The sequence below is a fragment of the Siniperca chuatsi genome, linkage group LG3 (assembly GCF_020085105.1).
Source record: "Siniperca chuatsi isolate FFG_IHB_CAS linkage group LG3, ASM2008510v1, whole genome shotgun sequence".
Taxonomy (NCBI): domain Eukaryota; kingdom Metazoa; phylum Chordata; class Actinopteri; order Centrarchiformes; family Sinipercidae; genus Siniperca; species Siniperca chuatsi.
In genome coordinates, this window is record NC_058044.1 from 24,388,448 (window position 1) to 24,411,169 (window position 22,722).

At 42.9% G+C, this 22,722-nt stretch overlaps 1 protein-coding gene and 1 long non-coding RNA gene across 3 annotated transcripts; one reads left to right on the plus strand and one right to left on the minus strand.

The window, feature by feature from the left end:
- Nucleotides 1-130: 130 nt before the first annotated feature.
- On the plus strand, nt 131-22,236 carry ldb1b (LIM-domain binding 1b). Of its 2 annotated transcripts, none has more exons than XM_044191415.1 (11): nt 131-521; nt 13,723-13,825; nt 14,934-14,978; nt 15,271-15,346; nt 15,429-15,531; nt 15,684-15,856; nt 18,372-18,494; nt 18,603-18,686; nt 20,209-20,332; nt 20,428-20,576; nt 21,210-22,236. In XM_044191415.1, the coding sequence occupies exons 1-11, from the start codon at nt 494-496 to the stop codon at nt 21,438-21,440; spliced, it is 1,239 nt and encodes a 412-aa protein (XP_044047350.1). In that variant the 5' UTR covers nt 131-493; the 3' UTR covers nt 21,441-22,236. The 2 variants fall into 2 exon arrangements, with proteins under 2 accessions (XP_044047350.1, XP_044047349.1); XM_044191414.1 differs by lacking the exon at nt 131-521 and adding an exon at nt 7,639-7,774.
- Nucleotides 5,233-11,169, minus strand: LOC122873981. The gene is made up of 2 exons (XR_006377549.1): nt 10,698-11,169; nt 5,233-6,256 (listed from the first exon to the last, which is right to left on the minus strand). It is a non-coding gene; the product is annotated as an uncharacterized LOC122873981 (long non-coding RNA).
- Nucleotides 22,237-22,722: the final 486 nt, after the last annotated feature.

The following is a 22,722-nucleotide window of genomic DNA, read 5'->3' on the forward strand; positions in this document are numbered from 1 at the left end:
CCTTTCTCCTCCCACCTGAGCTGTAATTTGCAGGGCTGATGAGGGTGAGGGCAGAGCAGAGGCAGGAACAGAATTCTTCTCACTCTATAACACACACACACACACACACACACACACACACTCTCTCTCTCTTATACACATACACGGTGTGATTCACAGTGTGCAGCTACAACTGAGAGAATCCGATCCTTTGTGTGTGTGCTCTTTTTTTAACCTCTTCTTCCCCTCTTTCTCTCTTCTCCTCCCTCGTCGTCACTCTCCCCTCCCTCCCTTCTCTTTGCTCCCTGGTGGTGTGTGTGTGTGTGTGTGTGTGTGTGTGTGTGTGTGTGTCTGTGTGTGTGTGTGTGTGTGAACCGTGGGGATAACAGACGCTCATGTGAGCAGCCTCAGTGGCGGCAGCAGTGACTGGTGAGAAAGAGGAGAGAGGAAGAGAGCAGGGATAACAGGACCACCACCATCATTCTGATCGGATTCACACCAGACATGTGAGAAGATGTCCGTGGGCGGCTGCGCGTGTCCCGGTAAGTAGCTGCCGTGGTGATGGTTGCCGTTAACAACAGCCCCGCTGCTGCTGCTGTTGCCAGCCGCTGACTTTTTCTGGCCGCTGTTGATGTTGTTGTATTTTGGTTGGTGAGTGCAGCCTCTGCCGTGGCGTGACTGGGGCAGAGAGAGGCAGGGAGAGAGGTGCCCCGGGGCCCTGGGGCTCTGTTTGCAAAGGCTCATGGGAGGTCGCCCTCTGTGATGGCTGAGAGGATGGAGAGCAAAGAACATACTAGAATAGAGGGATCAACATGTCATCTGTTTCATTCTGTCTCTTCAGTCTGACAACAAAGTGCTTTTTGCTGTTTGTTGTTTAGTTTGGAGATTAAGAGAAAAAGATCTTTGTTGGCGGTGCAGACATCTGGGCATGGAGTTGTTGCCATGGCACCACTAATGCTACTTCTTCTTCTCTTCCTCTTTATTTATGTTCTTGTTGCGTCTGCTGCTGCTGCTTATGATGATGATGATGATTTCTGACTGATGGTTAACAACAGTGTTCTTTTGAGGTCCGCACAGATGTTACACTCACTTACCCACGGCGGAAGTCCTGTGAAAAACTGACTGCCCCCCTCATGCAGAGGTAGCAGAAAAGAAAGGAAAAAGAAGGATCAAAGTGTGACATTTAAAAGGGCAAAGGTCACCGGCTTGGATCAAAGCCCTGCATGACTGATTCTGCACCTCTTATTCAGTTATTAATGAATGATATTTCACAGCTCACACAGGAGTATATCATTTAGGAAGCATAAAGAGCGGGATGAGGGTGATACAGTCGGATACTTCTCATTCACTGATACCAACATGAAAATGCAGCATCACCGGATTTGTTTAGCTGTAAGTGGTCCATCAGTTTAAGCCTCTCTAAAGATGTAACTCCTACTCTCATTGTTGTATAATAGCCTTGTTAGGGAGTTTCCATCCTCTTTTACCCAGAAGTCCTTTCTTCTTGAGTTCATGGAAGGAGGTCAGTGAGTGCATAAGATAAAAGCAGAGATGTACTAATCGCTAGCATCACCATATGTTTGTTGCTGCTGCTTTCTATCATATCTACTTCCCCTTGTGTCTCTGTCCTGTCTTGACCCGCTGCTGTTTGTTTTCAGGGAGGGGAGGAAGTATCAGACAGACAACCCGGTTTCATTTCAGGCCGAACTTAAAAGCTAAATCGACAGCATGATAACAAAAGAACTCTGCAGTCAGAGTTTTGCTTGTCACTATTTTTAATAAAATTGGTGAAAGTTGGAGTAACAGCCATGGGGCTTCTGGGAGCTGAGCCACAGAGAGCGACCTGGAGGGAGTAATATCTGTCATATTAGACCACCATATTGAGAGGTGTGCGACTTGCTCACTGTCTGTGAAGGCTGAGGAACTCCCCGCAGTCCCCAAACTGTTGTGTTTGGGTGTTGAGTGCCTGACAGCAAACAGATAATTCTTCTCATTTTAGTGACTTAAATCAGACAGAGGAGGAAAGAAAAAAGAGGAATCAAGGTCTAGAAATAAAACCTGAGCCTCAAGGCAATATATTAAGTGTTACAGCGATTTATGTTGCACTCTTCATAGGACGTGTTGGACATGAAATATAATCCTACAGCTGAAAACGTATTCATAATCATGATAGATGTACTCAGAATCTACTGTCATACAATATACAGCAGCAGGAGAGGAGGAAGTAAGTGTGAGAGAGTTGCTGTGTATGTGTGTGTGTGTGTGTGTGTGTGTGCGTAGGGTGCTGTATCACCCTGACGTGGCCGCCTCTCCTCTCTCTTGCCCACCAGGCCACAGTGGCAGCTGTGGTCAACCCTCACACAGCCGGGATGTGGATAGAGAAATTTAGCCAACCACGCAGCCAGGATCAGATTACCCTGGTGCCAGTCTCAACTTTAATCATTAGAAAGATGGAAAACACTAACTGGTCCCATGTTTTCCGGTTTGGAAACTCAGATTGTTTTAAAGGCGGAAAGTTTAGGAGGAGCAAATTAAGAGACAATGCCAACTCATCCTGGCCTCTACTGCTGTAGCATGTAGACGGATGAATGGATGATGGAATGACACATGACTGAAGTAGAAGGATCTAGAAATGTGGAAAAAACGAGGGAGAGATATTGTCACTGTGATCAAACCGACAGACGGATTTGGTATCAGCAAGGACAAACCCTCTAGACACACCAGATGACAATTTGTCTTGAACACACAATGGCACAGAGAACGTGGTGTACCAGTGTTACATTTGATTGCATGCACACATGAGTTTTTGTGCGTGGGTCTGCGTGCGCGTGTGTTTTCAATCTCTGCGCAGCGCCCCGTGCTATGAAGGCAAACGCTGCCACCTCAGCCGTTAAACAAGCCTGCACAGCAGAGGCGGGAGCATTTGTTTAGAACCGGGCCTTAGCTATCTTGCGGTCAGATTGCATACTTAATCAACGTAGTCATGGAAATTTCCAAAAAGACGTTATGACCGCACTCTTGTGTGCTCCACTTTTGCTCTCATATTGTTCTCTCTGGTGTTTCCTTTTCTTGTTGCCTCAGTTTCTCTGCTTTTGCTTTGGATTCTCCCCTTTTTCTCCAGATTTCTTTTCAACTTACAGGAAAAAAAGGAGAGTAGAGTTGCTTTTCCACATCTTATTTATCCTCTCTGGCTTCATTGCAGATTTTTCAAAACTATGACTTTAAAAAGGCAACACAAGTAATGTTTAAATTTTGTCAAAGACCAACAAGGAATATGAAACACGTCACAGTCATCTATTTATACTTTATCATGCAAACCTGGAGGCCTGGAACAATGTGTGTGATGAGTAAAACTTCACCTATACTGGCGCTGTACAACATGACGTAACTAAAAACCAATGTAAACACTGACTCCTAATATGGAACAATCACTTCCATTCATTCGTGTCAACTTCAAATGAACCCAAAGCTTGACCCTACAGTGATGCTGGTTAAGTTGCACACTTACTCCACTTTCTCGATACATTTAAACCACATAGAGAAGGTAGAGAGATGCTGTTCTGGCTAACTATGATAGAAAATACAATATAATATAAAATTACAGAAGAAACTACAAAGTCTCTCTGTTGTCGTTCCCCTTCTCTTTCTCGCTTGTTTACATTCCAGAGCCGTGTTCGACACAGAAGGATCCTCCCCCTTCTTGTGTGGGCTCAGAGTCTGTACGTGTGTGTGGACATACACACACGCTGCATGTGCCCCAACATGTGGATGACATAAACAGTGGAGCAGTGTGTGTGTGTGTGTGTGTGTGTGTGTGTGTGTGGATGTGCTATACATTAACAAAAATAAGTTACACTACAGTATTGCTTTCTGCATCTACAGATGTTTTGTGCTCCTTCACCTCTATCCTACCTCCCCCCTGCACACTGTGTTTCACTATGCACTGTGTATATACCTTCATCCCACATCCCCTCCCTCCCCTCCCCTCCCTCCCTCTTTCTCTTTGACTCCCCTGATTGCTAGCGTATGTTGCCTGGCTGGCTGGCTGGCTAGATGAGGGGAAGGGAGGGGAGGGGGTGAGGAGAGGGAGAAGGGCAGAGAGAGTGAGAGAGGGAGGAGAGAAGGGGGAAGGGACTGTGCCCTCTCATGCAGAGAGTCACATGGTGTCCCTGATTGGAGGAAAATGAGTAAAGACTGCAGCCTGGCTGAAATGGCAACAGACAAAAACGCACAAAGGCTGAGCTGTTTAGAAACGGGTTGCACAACAAGAGTGCCTGAAGAGGAGGAGGAGGAGGAGGAGGGTGTGACGGAGGGGAAGAGAGAGGGAGTGAGCAGATACTTAGGAGAGATGTGGATTAAGAGAGAGGAAGAGCAGGAGGAGCAGGGAGGGTGGCAAGAAAGAGAAAACAGGAGAGACGAGAGGTGACGGAGGGGTGGGGGGTGGGGGGTGGGAAGGCAGAGAGCAGAAGAGCCAAGAAAAGAGAGAGAGGCAAGTTGGAGATGAGCACTGTAGGAGCGCAGGAGGAGTGGGAGGGAGGGGAGACAGAGTGAGAGAGAGAGATCAGACTGTGTTTCTATGTTTCCTGCAAGGCTGAGCGGTGACGTGATTGGCTGAGGGGGAAGCAGACCTGACTCTGAGATCAGAGACAGACAAAATGGCTCCCAGAGAACAGAGAACGCAGCATCAGGGCACTGTCATCTCCCCTCACACAGCTGTCAGCTGACACCAGCCGCCACCACCACACACACACACACACACACAGACACACACACACACACACACCTACACCCTCAAAGGCTAAGCCACCTGCAAAATGCCAGTATGGTAATGCTGATCATTAAGTTGCTATAACATGTACATGTAATTTCTTAGGGACCCTTTTTTATGAAAGACAGATGATATATTTTAATGACAAACTGGCTCACAACAGAGCCTTTTTTCTGATTTAATCCCTTCACCCATTGGCCTGTACTAATATGTGATGCGCTTGCTGCTGAAGTTCCCATGTTGCAGTGTGTCTGTGTTTGCCTGCCAGAGAAAATCCTGAGTAGGGAACTCACCCAGTGAGTTTGTACTGTAGGGCAGCGTGAAAACAAACACTGGCTCGCTGCGGCCACAAGAGGGCGCTGTTATCAAAGGACAACCTCCGATTGTAGGTCAGTTGTAATTTCTTCCCCCAGTAATGATGCATGGGGAAGTGCTGCTGACTGTAAATCAAATGAAGAATGATCGCTTTGTGCAGAATAACAGCATCATTTGCATACAGTTTTACTTATGAAGCACATTTGCATAACAGCTTTGATTATTGTTCTTTTATGTGAAGATGTGCTTTTATTTGCTCTTGCAGAGGAGCTGCATCAATAACAATTTTCTGTCTGACAGATAAGCAGTGGTGGAGGACGTATTCTGATCCTTTACTCAAGTAAAAGTAGTAATACAACAATGTCAAAATACTTAATGTCTTCAATTATTGTATAGTAAAAAAGTATAAGTACTCATTATGCAAAAAAAAAAAAAAAAAAAAAATCCTGTGTTTTGTTTTTTAATCATTAACCAGGGGTGGTCGATAAGGAGAAAATACTGTCACGGTACATTGAGGGTGGCTGTGGTTCAGGACGAAGAGCGGGTCTATCCCCTGACCCTCCTGTCTATGTGCTGAAGTGTCCTTTAGCAAGACAACAGACATTGTAAAGCACTTTGTCAGTTAAGGTAGAAAAGCACTATATAAATGCAGTCAATTTACCATATTATTTTTAACCATTATATTGAGAGTTATGTAGTACATTTTCTGATAAACATTTTGATTAATATAACCACATGGTGGTGTCTCTGTTTAATGAATCCAGAGAAATAAATACATGACAAATCAAGGTACTTCTTCACATTATTGCAAAAAAAAAAAAACCCCCAAAAAAAACACATTTATAATGGCCGTTTTGAGAAAGCAATTAGAAAACAAGTTATACAATATGGGAGAACAATGTTTGCTGTAATAATCAAAGCTTGCAGACTGAAGTTACCTGTAGACATCCTGTTATCATACACAGAGATTTTGGACCCAAAAGCAAGACTCGAAAACAGAGTTCAAGTGGTTAGTGTATTGTTATTGTACCAACAAGTTGGAAGAGTAACCAGGTGTGTGGAGGGAAGCTCCGTGAAGCGAGGAGGAGTCCCAGGCTGAGGCAGACAGTCCGTGGAGTGGAGCAGATGAGAACCCGTGGTGAGAAGCTTCTGAAGAGCCGGTGAGTAGATCGGAGGCAGGTGTGAGGAGTGAACCTGAACACAAGCAGTCATAGGATTAGTCGGAAACATGCAAGACAACGTTCTACAAAACAAGACCAGAGGCCGAGACGTTGTGCCCCTATAGTGTAAACAGAGGGCTTGGCAAAGAGCCGTGTAGATGTACTGCATGGTCTTGATGGGTGGATGGAGAACAGGTGTGTCAGTCCCTGAGTGGAGGTTCACCGGGGGCCACGCTCCACCAGCACACACACACAAACACAGGAGGGGAACCAACAGGGGACAACACGGACACTAGCAGTACCATGACACTTCTGGTGGGAGTTTTTTGACCAGCTGATTCTCCTTATGTAGAAGCGAGGTGACAAACTGACAGTTTGGCTTTGTAGGGAAGTAATATATCGTCATAATTCATGTGTAAGTAGCAGTTGCAGTTGGCTGAGGTGAAGATACTTTATATATTATAGATTATATATTGTTATATTTATTTGTATATATGTTTTGTATGTAAAATCTTAATCAGTAAAGTAACTATAGCTGTCAGATAAATGTAGTTGAGTATAAAAGTACAATATTGCCTCTGAAATGTAGTGGGGTGTAGAAGTATAAAGTAGCATAAAATGGAAGAAGTACCAGTGCAGATAAGTGTCAGTGACTCACAGACTCTTTGATTTAAAGCTGGCCAATGTTCTCTGTTAGTGCTCATTCCTCCAAAAAAGTGGCAGCTTGTCCTTTGGATCTTTTATCAGAGCTGAGTCAGACAGATAGATCTCTGTCGTTCCATCTGATCCAGATGGAACAACAGAGAGTAAAGAAGCCTGAGCTGCCAAACGTATCAAATACGGCAGACAGAGACCACTGAAAAGAGCTCCATATAAAGGAATGGGACTATCAGTGCTATTGATGTGTTTACAGTATGTCTGACTTTATTACTATGTAGTGGTAAAATGCCATGAAACAGTAGCTTTGGCATTACACTTGGGGGAGGAAATGTAGTGAATACAATCTATGAAAACAGGAGTGGTTTTGTTTTTATTCCTGTTTGGGGAAAAAAATGGACAAAACAACAATTAACTGATGTCAGTCTCATTAAAAGTGAGCAGCAGTTTAGTCAGGGCTGTTCCTACACTCATACAAACATGAGACTGTCCCCAGATCAGTGTTTAAGACTGTGACTGTGTTAAAGGGAGGACGACTGGGACGGTTGTTATCAGAACTCTGGCAGATGTGTGAGCCGTTCACTTTCCTGTTGACTAGTGAGTGGAAGTGGCACGCTGCACACATTTGCACGTACATAGGCGGCACATGCATGAGTGCACACACACACACACACACGCGCGCGCGCGCTGACACTCGCACAGACATGCACGCACACACACTGTAGGCATCCCCCCCCCCCCCTGTGCCCCTGAGCCTGACAGTCTGGACATGGGAGATATCAGAGAAAGGGAGAGGCATGAAAACAGAGTCTTTGAGTTAGATCAGTATATAGCTGTGAAAGTACATTTGAGGGTGACAAAATGGCGATGTTAGAACAGCTAGAAACAGAAGGAGGTAAGTCTCTCTTTCTGACCTTTTCCTTGTTGTCTTTCTCATAGCTGATTCAGCAACAAAAAAAAAAACCCAGAGGTCAAAGAAATCAAAACAGCTGAAAAAGAAAATGTCTGATGTTTTTTCTTGATGTAGTATGTTTCTTGGTTTGTTGATGTTCAGGGAAATGTGGTACAAGTTTGGGCCCTTTCCCTCTTTTTCTGACTTTGACAAAGGTGAATTAAACAAGTTGCACATGTAGGTTTAAGTGTACGCTTAGTGAAAACATCACACTGTGCACTTTAGGGAGTTTATTCAGCCACCGCACACTCCAGCTTTAATCACTTATTGTACATGGATTTATGGCTTTAGGTGTGAATGTGCGACTGCAAGTTGGAAAATGAGGCTAACTGGTGAAGTGAAGGTTAGGCAACTGTGTGTGTGTGTGTGTGTGTGTGTGTGTGTGTGTGTGTGTGTGTGTGTGACTCACTGGTTGGGGTGCTGGTTGAAGATAAGGCCTGCCTTATGCCTGAGAGCGAAAGAGACGGTGTGTGTAAGCCCTTCAAGCCTTATCCTAACACACCTCCCACCTCTTCTCCATCACCCCACCACACACACACACACACACACGCAGTGGGGATTAACCCCGTCATGTACCACTTCAATGGGTGAGCTTTGGAGACACACACACACACACACACACACACACACACACACGCACACACAGGATTAACCCTTGTGTGTCCATTTCCATGGATGATTCTTTGCCTCGCTCCGGTTGTGACTGCTCGTGTTGCCATGGCTACAGAGGCCAGTGAATGTAAGATAGGCAAATCCACATAAGTCACCTACAACAGACACTCTAAGCTACTACTGACTACACCTCCCCCTGGTACTAGACACACAAAGATGCTGCCAAAAGACTGACAGGAGCCTCGTGAGCTGTGAAGTGCTCATGTCACAAGCTTACCATGGTCAAACCAATATACATAAACTCAGCCCAAGCATCTTTGTTGCTGGTCGGGTGAGAGACAGGCCTTAGAGCGGCTTATCCTCTCTACATGTCTGGCTCTGGGAGACACTGCGCTTCACCATACTCGAGTTTTCTCCCAACATGAGAGTCTGCAAAGAGGTCTGCATTTGAGTTGCCGTCTCCATTTTGCAGATGTAAGGGAGTTATGAGTTATGTTCCAAGTTTGCACATCCAGACAGAACAGATCTGCAAATATGTCAGAATAAAGTGACACCTTCTGTTATGAGAAAGCAGAAGAGTACAGTTGAACAGACACAGCCAGAAAATTAAATAAACATACAAAAAACATACAATAAAAGATCATTACACCTGTCTCAAAAATGTCCGAATATCCGAGACGATGGAGGAAATGGTTTGATTACGAGGACCACAATTAAGCAGTATAGAGGAGTATGTCATTGGACTTAGATATAGGAGTGACACAATAGATGTGGAATGGATGTTTAACTGATGGACTAAATGATTACATTAATAATAAATCAAATCAGTGAACTGGTCATTCAATTAATCGTATTTACTTTAATACAACTAAAGTATTTACTGCATTTATTATCATTTTTGTCTTAATTTTGGTAATACGTTTACATTATTAGTATGTTCCATATATATAGTAAGCAATTTAAGCAAATTTAACATGCACTTTTGCAATAAGGTATATGAAAAAATTCCAATATATCATGCTCACAATATCCAAATTCGTCAGCTGCAACACCTTGTGGAACTGATCCTTAAAATGCACCCCATTTTAAAGATCTGTTCCTGGCCATGATTCTCCACACAATCACTGCAGAGTACATATTTTTGAATCAGAATAAGACTTCATCTGTGGGTCACATTGTTTGAAATTGTGCCTCTCGAAAACAAATCTACTTGAACCCAAATAATGTTGAATTATGTTATAACAATATTACCTCTCAGTACCGGTTTTCAGATGTACAGCAGCCTCTGTGAAAGCCTGTTAACTGTTTCCACAGAGCGGCTCCCAAGAGCAGCTTAATTTGCGAATAAATCATTTATGAAACATTGTGTTTTCACTCCCTGTGTACATGGGTAGTGAATAAATCACAACCATGCTCATGCTGGCGGCTGCAACGTCCTTAAATAATCGAGGCAGGGAAAAGCACTTTAGTGTTTGAAAGGAAAGAATTTTTCAACCTTGATATGGGATCACCTGTCAAACATAGGAGGAGTTAGGAGTCCTAGTCATTTCTTCCTTTAGGGGTGAATACTGTATATCAAATTATCAAATATTATGACATACGCTTGCATAAATGTATGAAAAACTACTGACCTAATACTGCTTGTTCTTTTTGGCCATAAGGGGGAGTCCCTGCTGGCTGTGATCTGAATATCTGATTATTATTTGAGGCGATTTAAGCAGATTTAGAGGCCTATGGGATTCTCCTTCTGGCTTAGTGCTTCCTGTGTGTTTGTGTGTGTGTGCATATGTGTGTGTGTTTGTGTGTGTGTGTGCAGAGAGAGAGAAAGAGGGAGAGATTCCCAATGGTAATGGATTTACTGGCTTACCTTGGAGACATGTCAGTGTGCAAACTCAAAGACACAATTAATTGTAAACAACCCAAGTATGTTATCATTACATGAAAGGTAATTAATAAGATCTCATTCTACTTTTGACTGATCAAGCTGCTGCATCAGTCATGCATCACACTGCGTGGACCCATAGTGTAAAATGCATATGTCCAGGGTCTTGGCTGTCACTGTCTCAGTTAAGTTGTTTGCAGCAAGCTGATGTGCATTAATTAGGCAAACATAAAAACCACTTTGCAGTCAGCATGATCTTTATTTCCACAAACACTTCCAGGCTGCATTAGGCCAATTCTCATCTGTGTCAGTTACAAGGAAGGGATGGGATGCAGGGAGGAGGAAGGAAGAAAAGGGAAAAAAAATGCTTACCAGACAACCTTCATGTGCAGTTGTGCATTAGTGGGGGGAGGAGAAGGGTGGAGAGGGCGGCTGGCGGTACTGGGCAGAGGAGAGAGGAGCAAATGCATTGCGGAGGGAGAGGAGGAGGAGGAGGAGGAGGAGGAGGAGGGCCTACAGCTATTGTTCATGTCCTCCCGTGAACAAAGGGCTCATCTGGGTCCGTATGTAAACCCACAGCAGGCTTCAGCCTATTGACAAGGCCTCATGCGGGACAAAACATAACCGACCGACTCCCGCAATTTAGGCCTTATTCCGTTTCAGTCTCGCGGTTTGAGGAGATTCTTTCATTGATCCTATTCAGAGGGACGTATTGTGTTGGTACGTTGCGTCCACCCTGAGCCAACCGCCGTCCAGCGGGCCTATCCGTTTTTACGCACGGAGCGTACACACGGTCTATCATCACGGATCTGTAAACATCAATTTTCTGATTGGACTTCTTTGCAGGTAAAGGGTCGCTTTTCCTAAACACACACTTTGACTGCAACGCCTATGTGCTGTGATGATTAAATGTGAATTTCGAGCTGCCGCGGTTGTAATTTGGCGTTTTGTTTCGGTGATTTCTCGTTGAAAAGGGATTTAACGCTAAGGCGTTAGCAAGACGGCTAACACCAGCTAACTGGTTACTAACTGTTTCTGGCTTGCTAACGTTAGCTTGCCCTGCAGGCCTACAAGGCAGTGTTGTATACAGTCAACGTTTTGGTGGTTGAAGATGTCAAAGTTATTGATTGTGTTTAGCTTATGTTTACATGGCTGTCTTGTGAGTTAAAATGAGTGCTGGTTGGCATTATGTAGCGAAGTTAACTCGCGTCCCGAAATCACCTGTGTTTTTTTTAGAATAGCTAACAGCTAAGTGTTAGCATTAAGCGCTTGCTGCCTTTCTAATTGCCTTTGTAACCAGACAACCCCATGTCATATGTGCTTAGACTGTTAAGTTATGAACCACACAAATGGTGAAAGGGGCATTTTAAGTGCGGCTTAATTAAAAACTTCAGAATCATGTCGGTTTTTGTAAAAAGTTTGCTAAAGTAGGTTAATGGTTCAGTATAACCAAACAGTAGCTATCGCCAATATTCCGTTTGGATAGGCTACTTGCCTCCCCTAGCAATCATGGTGGCAGTCTGGAGTGGCAGGAGTCCAAAACCACTACAGGTTATTCTTATTTAGAGGAGACTTGGTAATGCTGAATGGATTTTTGTGTCTGGAGTTCACGTGAAATCAAATGTTAAGATGTTTTTGGCATCCGTGCCACTCAAAATTTGACATAAGATTTGCTCGGAAGGTTGGCCGGCCATCACTCAAGCCAGGAAGATATGAGCGTGCATAATGTGTATATGTATATAGTGTACTGTGTCTACTTGTAAGAGAGAGAGGAACATGATTCCCAGTGGAGGAGGTGGAGTCCAGCTGATGTGATTGCGACTGCCTGTCATTAACCGCTAACAGGAGAGGAGAGGAGCTAATGGAGCTCTCAACAACTAATGGACACATAACCATTGATTATTTATTTATTTATTTATCAGCCCCATTTGTTTTCCTCTGGTGGTGCATCCAACCCATAGCATAGAGTGCTGGCTCACACAGTAAACAACTTATTTTTACACAAAGTGAAGGCAGGGCTTCAAATGGATGAGGTTGTGTGGCTTTTTTTCCATGCAGAAGATTCAAATTGTGTTGAACATTTGTGCTCCTCTTCATGGAAAACTTTTCCTGTTAATTTATTATCTATTTACCTCTAGTCTATAAGAGCTATGATAGCCTATGTGGCTACTGTTATACATACAGCAGGGACCTATTAGAATAGAAACCAGTAGGGATGTAACTCCTCTCCTTAGAGATATGCTGCCGTTATTTATGATAGGATTGATTTTAAATGGATACGAACATAGATGAGAGTGATTTTTTAGGAACACCAACCTGATGTATATGCATGTTTGTGTTACTGTAAAGTCTTCAACCACAATACAGCAACAGGACTTTGATAGTGAGTCCATAATGTTGGAAAAGGTTTACTAAAAATAGATATTTCACATTACTGCTGTGTTCTCAAGTCACAATTTCCCCTGCTTAAAAACATCCTATTAATACAATTAAAGCTTATTTCTCCCTGTCTGTGTCTCTAGATGTATATCTCTCTTTCATACACACACACACACACTCAGTGTCAAAGATACGTTTAATATGCAGAGACAAGACAGAGAGACATTAATAAGGCGGGGCTTCACCATGGTGACGGCAGGGGTCGTGACCTAGAGGCCGCCACGCCTGGATGGCCTTTATAGGAGAGCTGGGCAATTAGAGTAGAACAAGGGTTGGAGCTGTGTGTGTTTGTGTGAGAGAGAGAGAGAGAGAGAGAGAGAGAGAGAGAGAGAGAGAGAGAGAAATTCATCAGTTTTTTTATGTGGGTGTGAATAGAGACAGTATTGGTCTGCTGGTGTTTGGTATTTGTAGATGGAGGGCAGCGTTTTCTGTAGGAGTGTAACAGGAGCGCATTGTTTACAGGAGGCTCCTTCCTCATCATCAATGCTGTTGTTTTGGGGGTTATACTGGGCTATACTGGCCAATTCAGGCTGCATGCGCCTTCACCGTCACATGATACAGTCATTCTTTTCAAGTGTCACTCCAAAAGTGAATGACTAACATTGCTACTGTAATTCCCAAGGGTGTACCATCGTCTGTGTTCTCTCATTTATGTCCTTTCTTTTTTTGGCTTAAAATTTTGGGATTTATTTATAGCTGGGCCAACATGCAGAATGTATTGAAAGGTTTGCACTGTCAATTGTTACATTTGTGAATTAATAAATACAGCATTTATCACCAAATTTGACACATTAAACATGTTTTTTTTTTTCTAATTTAGCTGTTGCACCAATAAGAGTTTTCTTTTTCCATTCTCTGGAAGTGCTAATATCTAGGATTTTTAAGTAACTTCTTAACCTATAATATAAAAATTAAACGTAACATTTATGTTCTTTATTTTTTCTCACCTCTCTTCCAGGCTGTTCCTCCAAGTCATTCAAGCTGTACTCCCCCAAGGAGCCCCCCAACGGCAGCACTTTTCCCCCTTTCCACCCCGGCACCATGCTGGACAGAGACGTGGGGTGAGTTTTATGTCCGCGTTTTCTGTGTGTTTTGGAGTCTGCTCTGGGTGAGGAGTTCACCGTTCTAGCCTTTAAACATCTTCTTCAGGTGTTTGTATTATTGCATACCATGTTGATATAGCCATGTAAATCCAACCTGAATAACATGAGTTTAGTTTGGAAAACATCTACTAGTTTTCAGTTCAGCTTGGCAGCTGGTAGTCTGACCAATCAGCAAACTGTAGAAAGTAGTTTAGATGATGGCGACAACAAGCAGTGCTGTATTGTGAATTTGAATTGGACAGAGAGTGACTGGTTGTATGTATTCAGAAGGTTCACAAACTTCCTGAACAAATACTCAAGATGTTTATTTGTTCTGGCCTATTTCTCTTTTCAAGTTTACCAAGAAACTAGTTTCAGTGGATAGTTTGGTTGAAATAGGATGTTTCCTGAACAGCTACCTTGTTTTACCTGTTAGAAACCTGAGGTAAAATCCAGGTACAGCCCAGGTATGCCTTTACGCCACTGTAAAGGGCGGCATAATGTCACGTCCCAGAATCAGGTGCTAAATATAAACATTTCATGTAAGTGTAGCATACAGTCTGCAACACATTCTGGTAGAACACTTTTTTGAAACTGATTCTGGGTGCAGGAAGGTTTATTGGTGATATTTTAGCAAAAGAGGGCACCTGTCAATCTTCTGTCATTTGGTGAAAGGTTGAACTGTGTATTTTAGTGTAGTGTCATTTTAGTTTACCATCATTAACACAACCCATTATCCTTACAATTGTGTTACAATTGTGGACAAGCTGTGTGAGGCTAATGTTTAATACTAAAACTGATTCAACTTGACTGGTGTGGCTCAGTACGCTTAGAGGGTATACCTCTGCAGGATTGTGTGCTGTACCTCACAGCTTGTCTTTTTGCAAGTAAGTAAGCAAATCAGCTACAGTTGGGGTGTGTGTGTGTGTGTGTCTGAGAAGTGTTATTTACTGTCTCCTTGTATCATCCAATTTGTGCCATGTTTGGCTTGCTTCCCAGGGTCGCAAAGACAGACTAGCTCCTGGAGGAGGGCATATTAGCACTATATAGTTGAATGTACTAATCTCTCTGTCTCTTGTTTCTCCAGTCCCACCCCAATGTATCCTCCCACATACCTGGAGCCAGGAATAGGGTAAGAATGCATTATTTCCTGTTATCTCCAGCTAGTGTGAAAACGGCACAAGTAAAGATAAGGTCGTGGGAAGTTGTGCTCTTATCTCACTCTTAATAGAGAGTTTGCATTTAGTCTGTGACAAGGCCGAACTAGGTAGTGAAACAGCCCTAAAAGTGTGGAAGCTGTTAAAGCTTTTCCATTGCTGCGATCAGGATCATTTTTAGTTCACTTACATCTTTCATATTACCACAAACTAACTGTTCTCGATCCCCTGTCCTGCTTTTGTTTTCTCCTCCTTCTGATGGACCAGGAGGCACACACCATATGGCAACCAGACAGACTACAGAATATTTGAACTGAACAAACGGCTACAGAACTGGACAGAGGTTCGTAGGCGCACACATGCACACCCAAAAACAATCCAATAATTGTGTCGGTAACTGATTCCCCCCCCTCTACACCCTGTAGGAATGTGATAACCTGTGGTGGGATGCATTTACTACAGAGTTCTTTGAAGATGATGCCATGTTGACCATTACTTTCTGTCTGGAGGATGGACCCAAACGTTACAGTAAGAAACAAAGTCACTGGAACATATTGCCACTCTGTTTCATACATATACCGCCCCTTTAATCCAAAGTCCTACAGTCACAAATGGACTGCATACTGTAACTTGCTAATTTCTTCCTGTCTCATCCCCCTTGTGTTTTCTCTCCTCTGAAGCAATTGGCCGGACGTTGATTCCAAGGTACTTCCGAAGTATATTTGAGGGTGGTGCCACTGAGCTCTACTATGTGCTGAAACATCCCAAGGAATCCTTCCACAATAACTTTGTCTCCCTTGACTGTGATCAGTGCACCATGGTCACCCAGAATGGAAAGCCCATGTTCACACAGGTGTGTGTTTGTGTGTCTAGCATCTGTTGTGTCCTCCCCTTGTTTGAAAATATGTACGTATGCATGGTTATTTTTGTCATTTATTAAACTTGCAGTGCGGAACTTTTGTCTCCCCTTCTGGCGATGACAGTAATTACAAAAACACTGTCGAAGCGTGCAAATATCAACCTGTCCAAGAGCAGTAACGCAACATCTGTGTCTGCCCTCAGTCCCTTCTCTTCTTTCAATGCTCTCCAACGAGGAAAAGATACATTAAGGGTTATCTGTGTTTGTCCTCGTCGTCGATCGCTTTCTTTTTACGACTGTAATCCTTCCTCTGAATGCCGAGTTTCTTTTTTTTTCTGGAGAATCAAACACTTTTCTTGGACTCTTCTTAGGTTTTACTCCTAGTTGCTGTAGCCTACTCCATTGCTACGGTTGCTCCAGAGCCATGTAGAGAGAGAGTTGCGTCAATTCCGTTCAATTTCAGTTCAAGTGTCTTTATTGGCAAAAGCATATTAACGCAAACTATACAATAATGATTAACAAAATAAACAATGGTCAGTAATAAACATTACAGCAATGGCGGATCGCGGAGCTCTCTACATGGCTCTGGGTTGCTCGCCGCTTCAGCTCTGACAAACCAAACATTGCTGGTTAGCTAAAACGCATCATTACCAGTACACCGGTACAGTACAGCGGGGGAATGTTGCCACAGACACGAGATTGAAAAACTCTGTATACTGCGAAATACAGAGAGAATTACCTGGTGGTGATAGGCTTAATCAGCATTGTGTGAACTCGTTTGGCAAGCGCTTGAATGTAACAGGCGTTCATTCATATATAAAAGTCCCGCACTCCATCTTTAATACGGCTTAGAAAACAACTTAGTATAACACAGATGTTATTGAATAAAAATCACTTGCAAATTGTTAAGAAGTAGAAACTTTTTAGCTTGTGACTCCTAAACAGAATCAATGCACACTGACAACTCCTCACAGATAGTGATTAGAAGTTGAAGTTCATTCTTTGACAAAAACAATGGAAACGAGTTGTGTGCAAAAAAGGTTTTGAGGAAGTTTAAGTTTATTGTAAATGGTTGTTAACTTTCCTTCCTTACCAGATGGTTGCAAACCTCCTTGAAGGGTCATTGTGAAGTTAAGCCTAAGGCTACATCCACACTACTAAGTTTTCATTTAAAAATGGTGTTTTAAAACTAAAACGATCTAACACCCCTGAAAACGCATATCACATGACCATTCACTTAAACTGGGCATGCACGTGCCGGTGTAAACAGAAAGCAGGACAAAAATAATGAGGCAGAAAAACGTGACTGCTCTTCACAAAATCCTCCCGGATAATGTTTTTATTAAAACGTTGTCAATGGCATTTTGTTTTTGTCTTTCTTTTCCATCATTGTATTTTCAAAGTCCTTTTGTATCTTTCTAAATATAGACAATATAACATCCTTTCCATCAATGTACAAACTCAAATACTCCACAATACCATAGCACATACTCAGAGTTCACATTTTCCTCATGATGCTTATATCCTACATGATGCTTATATCCTACATAACGTTAAATATTGATGCATCAAAACAAATCCATTAGTGACAACAACGTCCATAAAACAGTACTTGTAGTCACACAACACTTGTATATTCAAAGACTGTTTCTGTTGATGTAGTCTGTGGATTAGCATTGTGGCATAACTTTACTGTGTGTTTGGTAAAAGACAAGATCCTTCACTTTGTGCTCTGTACTAAATGTTTTGATGCTCCTTCCACATCTGGACATTCGAAAGTTTTCTTGCCATTCCCCAAGAACCACAACGTCATTAATAAAATGATCCCACCAGGCACTGGTTCTTCACCCAAAACCGGTCATGTAGGGCTGATAACGCCGCTGGATTTGGGAATTGTCACAAATCGCTCAAATAATAGCTTGCCTCCTGCGCATGTAGGTGGTAGTAGCATTACAAAATGCAGAATTTAACTGCACAACAGCAGCTAGCATAGAGAACAAGGTCAGCAACGCCTGTGACTCGTTATCTATGTTGAATTAGCCATGCTTTGTGTTTGTTTTCTTCTGGAAAAGGGTTACGTAAGAGGGGCATGGCGAATCAGGGAAGGACACGTTGTGACTGATAAGACCCAATAAAGGAGCGAACGTGGGTGGCTGCGTCATTGTTTCCAAAAGCCTCCGTTTTTGCTTGTTCAAACTAAACCACAACCCCGGAGTTTTAAAACGAAAACGTGTCTAGCAGCGTTTCCAAACTTCCGGAGTAGTGTGGATGCCGGGTTTAAACGTAGCAAAACGTATGCATTTTAAAACGAAAACGTAGTAGTGTGGATGTAGCCTAAGCCTCCTTGCAAAGTGGTTACAAGCCACTTGATAGTTCGGAAGTTTTTCAGCAATGTGATCACCTGGACTTACAACCCGAGTCTTAAACATATAATGTTTGGGCAGAGGCTCGGCATAGATTTTAGCGTCCAACTGCTGCATACTGACGTCAGTCCTCTGAACTGCTGTAGGTGTGTGTAGAAGGCCGCCTGTACCTGGAGTTCATGTTTGACGACATGATGAGGATAAAGACGTGGCACTTCAGCATCAGACAACACCGTGAACTCATCCCCCGCAGTATACTGGCCATGCATGTAAGTGGATACAGAAGGAGTGGGAATGGCTACATGTAGTTCACTGATGTATATAATGATGTATGTGTGAGTGTCAGCGCTGTAACCTGTCTCCTATTGACGTCTCAGGCCCAGGACCCACAGATGCTGGACCAGCTGTCCAAAAACATAACAAGATGTGGCCTGTCGAACTCTACCCTTAACTACCTCCGAGTGAGTGAAGCACACATCCAACACTTGACCTCTGGAATGATGCTGGTCTTGAATGTTTTTCTCTTCATTGTGTCTTGATAGGGGTCTAATCATAATTTAGTAAGAGCATTTGAGAAAGTTTCAAAGTTGATTCCCATGAATGAATGACGATTCATTGATTCGGCAGCATTGACGTTGTCTAATGAATGAATTTTACATTAAAGGTACTGTGTAGAGAGTTTTTGACCAATGGTGGCACTGTAGAGCAATGTTTTTATGATTGGGTCTCTTGTTTTTATGATTGGGTATTTTGTGTTATATCAACAAACACAGAAGGTTGCACTGGTTGGATTGGAGCTGCAGTTTCAGTGTTCTTGTCTATAGGAAGCTTGTGCATAAGAGACAATGCAAATGTCATAACCTCATGTTGGTAAATGTAAAAGTGGTACATGTTGGTCTCACTTCTACAAAATATTAACATATTTCTCAACACTACTAGAAATTTCAAAAGTAATTAGTTGTTGTCTTGCCTCTACATCTTTGTGTGACACCTGGTAACTACCTGCTATTGCAGCGCTTCACTTGTTGCATCTGGAGTCCCACCATGGTCTTGTTGCTGTTTTTGAAGTCAAAAACTAGATTAGAAGCTGTGTGGACAGAGGCAGCTGCTCACAATCTAAATCTGACAAGTTGCCTTGCACTGTGTACATATGAAACAATGATACTTTTGTAGCTCATATTAAGGGAGCGCCGATCAATCGGCCACAATCATAATAGGCCGATAGTCATTCTAAAAAGTCTGATTGATGGTCTCAGAGAGAGAGAGAGAGAGAAATAGAAGGCTTTAAATAGACACTGTGATCATGATCGATATCGGCCGATACTGCTTTCGGTGATCAGCCCCAAAACTCCTGATCGGAGCACCATTAGCTCGTAGCATGGTAACATAGGCCTTACTAGAGTGCTCACTAGATACTACCAGTCCAGACATACTACCCGTCTGTCTGTATCTGGAGTAAGGTTGTCACAATACCAGAATTTTAAACTTCAGTACAATACTAGTATAAAAAAAAAAACGATACTCGCCACCCCTTTCGATACCACGGCAAAAAGAAAAAAAACTATTTTATTAACAACCTGCACACAGTGCTGGTACAGAAAAAGTCACTGAACACATACCAACACGTTTGTAATAATGTTAATAGTAATTAATAATATTATTATTATTATTATTATTACTATTCTTAAATGTTTGTAGGCATACACATTCTTTATGTCGTTATTATTGCTTTTAGTATTTTCTTTTTTCTCAACTCCTTGCCTGCGGTGGAGATGGAGAAGCCGTAATGTGGCTGCTCAGTGAAAACACTCGAGTCATTTTTATTTGTTTGCTTCCTGTCTTTTATGATGAGGTTTTCTGATCTGAGAATTTCAAGTCCACAGATGAAGTCATTTGCGCTGAACACCAGCTTATAATGATGGTGCTTGATCATAAACGCTTTGTAATTTGTAACTTGCTGCCTCTCTTTGTTCCCTCCTCCAGCTGTGTGTGATTCTGGAGCCCATGCAGGAGCTGATGTCCAGACACAAGACATACAGCCTCAGCCCCAGAGACTGCCTCAAGACCTGCCTCTTCCAGAAATGGCAGAGGATGGTGGCACCACCGGGTAGGTGAACAACATGCACAGCTATAGGCACGCACAACCACTTAAACCCACAGTACATGTATCTGTAACTCTCTCTCTTCATCCCCTCTCTGCAGCTGAGCCATCAAGACAGGCTCCAAACAAACGGCGGAAGCGTAAGATGTCAGGTGGCAGCACCATCAGCGGAGGAGGAGGAACTAATAACAATAACAACAACAAAAAGAAGAGCCCTGGCAGTGGCTTCCCTCTGTCCAGCCAAGTTCCAGTGAGTACATCACTGCTATCTAGTGTCAGTACTCTGCTATTACACCTCCAACAGAAACATTACCACTATGTTCATAGATAAACCACTGCATTGATTCATTGAGGGAAGTTCACGTCTCTACAAATATTAATCCATGACACATACTAGTTATAAATGAATCATCAGTTGTGCAGCCAATTTTTAGAAGTCAGATAACATGAATGGAGATTACGTGACTATAATCAAGGTGTGACAAGTGATTTAGGGATAAATACACCTGTATCAATCAAAAGCACATTATAAACTAAAAAATGTGACAAACTTAACTAAAAGTACTAATGAGAATAAGAATACAGGAGCACTGAATACAGTGCCTGTTAAAAAAGAATTGTGGGAGATGATGAAACTAAGTGAAAGAAAGTTGAATGGTTTAATGAGACCAGTTAAATTAAATGCTATGTTTGGTGTAAGCCTAATACCAACAGGCTTCATGGTGGGGATGGGCTTGTTAAAGTAGCCATAAAGGTATAGGGTAAATTTATACTTGTACAGAAGAAGAGGTCAGTTCACCTTCTCTTTGAAGTGACCGCTGTTACATTCCTCGCCACTAAAACAATACATTTATTCTTCCGCTTCTATTTTGCGCCTCTGCAGGACGTGATGGTGGTGGGAGAGCCCACACTGATGGGAGGGGAGTTCGGTGATGAAGACGAGCGTCTGATCACGCGGCTGGAGAACACGCAGTTCGACGCGGCCAATGGCATCGATGACGAGGACAGCTTCAACAACTCTCCGGCGCTGGGCTCCAACTCGCCCTGGAACAACAAGGCCCCCTCCAGCCAGGAGAGCAAGAGCGACAACCCCACTTCACAGGCATCGCAGTAAAACCCAGAGCCCCGCAACCTCAACATAAACCCCTCTCTGTCACTCCTCAGACTCCACCTCACCCCAACAGCCACGAATGCAGCAGTCCATCGCCTGCTCACCAACCTAGACATCACTGTAGAGCTCAGATTCATCACACACAGGTGGCCTGAAGGAGCTCAGTATGTCTCAGACAATGTCACTGAGCCAGAGGAAGTTTTACAAGTTTTCATCATTGCTGTGACTTCCCATTGTTAGGCACTGTCTCCCACCTCTGTCTCCCTTTTCTTCATCTCACGCTCAAAATGTCCCATCTGCTCTCGCTAATTTTCAGTTTGGACAGCAACCGGGTAGATGTGACCAAGGAGGCGCAGGGATTTAACCCAGGGGAGAACTGTGCACACTTAAACTATCCATACTGAAGTTCACAAGTAGGAACGGGCGGGGTGGAGGGGATGTTGGCAGCGGGGCTTCGAGATGGTGGCGAGTCGCGAGGTGGACCACTTGTCCACCTGACCTCTAAACATGGCTCTCAATTCTGGTCTGCTCTGTTGACGCACAAGTCACTCGTAATGTTTCTTAATAGAGTATATGTGTTGCGCGTGAGTGTGAAATGTGTGAGGAGAGAAAAGAGGCAGTCTGAGCTTATTTGTGGCTTTGCTAAGGCAGACAGACCAGAATTTAGAATCAGCCTATAAAACCATTGAAATTCACACACTAGTAGGAGAGCTGAAATGTGGCACTAGGGAAACTTCTCTCTCTCTCTCTCACACACACACACACACACACACACACACACACAACACACAAATAAACATAATAATAATTGAAGGATTTTGAGTCCCCTAGTGCCCGAGCCATCTCTGATTAGACTGCAATGGCTGCAGTCTTTCGAACAGAGAGCATTTACAACACACGCACGCACATACACACAGTTACACATTTTAAGAGTTTTTATACAGTATATATTTCCCTAGAATGTTTTTTAATTTGTATTAAACGCCTTCATTTCAATTGTTACTTTTTTATTTTCTACCAATACTGAAAAGCTACAGACCAAGGAGCAACACAGGACTTTTATCCCTCCCCCCTCTAAAATATATTGTTTTTATCTTTTATGTTTATAAAAGAGAAATAATTTAGTGTGGATGTTTTTATTTTGTCTTTTTTGTTCCTTTTTTGGAGATTTAAATTTTTGTGTATTTGTGCTTGTATATTTAAGGTAGTAGCAAAGTTCTGTCTGACTGTAATAAAATGTATTCTTACTTAGATTTACCTAAAGCCATCCCGATCTAATGTAAAG

Excerpts from the sequence above, each read along its gene's own strand:
- ldb1b (XM_044191414.1), top strand. The coding sequence starts at position 7,741 with ATGGCGATGTTAGAACAGCTAGAAACAGAAGGAG. Across the intron at positions 15,857-18,371 it reads GAAAGCCCATGTTCACACAG|GTGTGTGTAGAAGGCCGCCT; the intron begins GTGTGTGTTTGT and ends GAACTGCTGTAG. Across the intron at positions 20,577-21,209 it reads CTCTGTCCAGCCAAGTTCCA|GACGTGATGGTGGTGGGAGA; the intron begins GTGAGTACATCA and ends GCGCCTCTGCAG.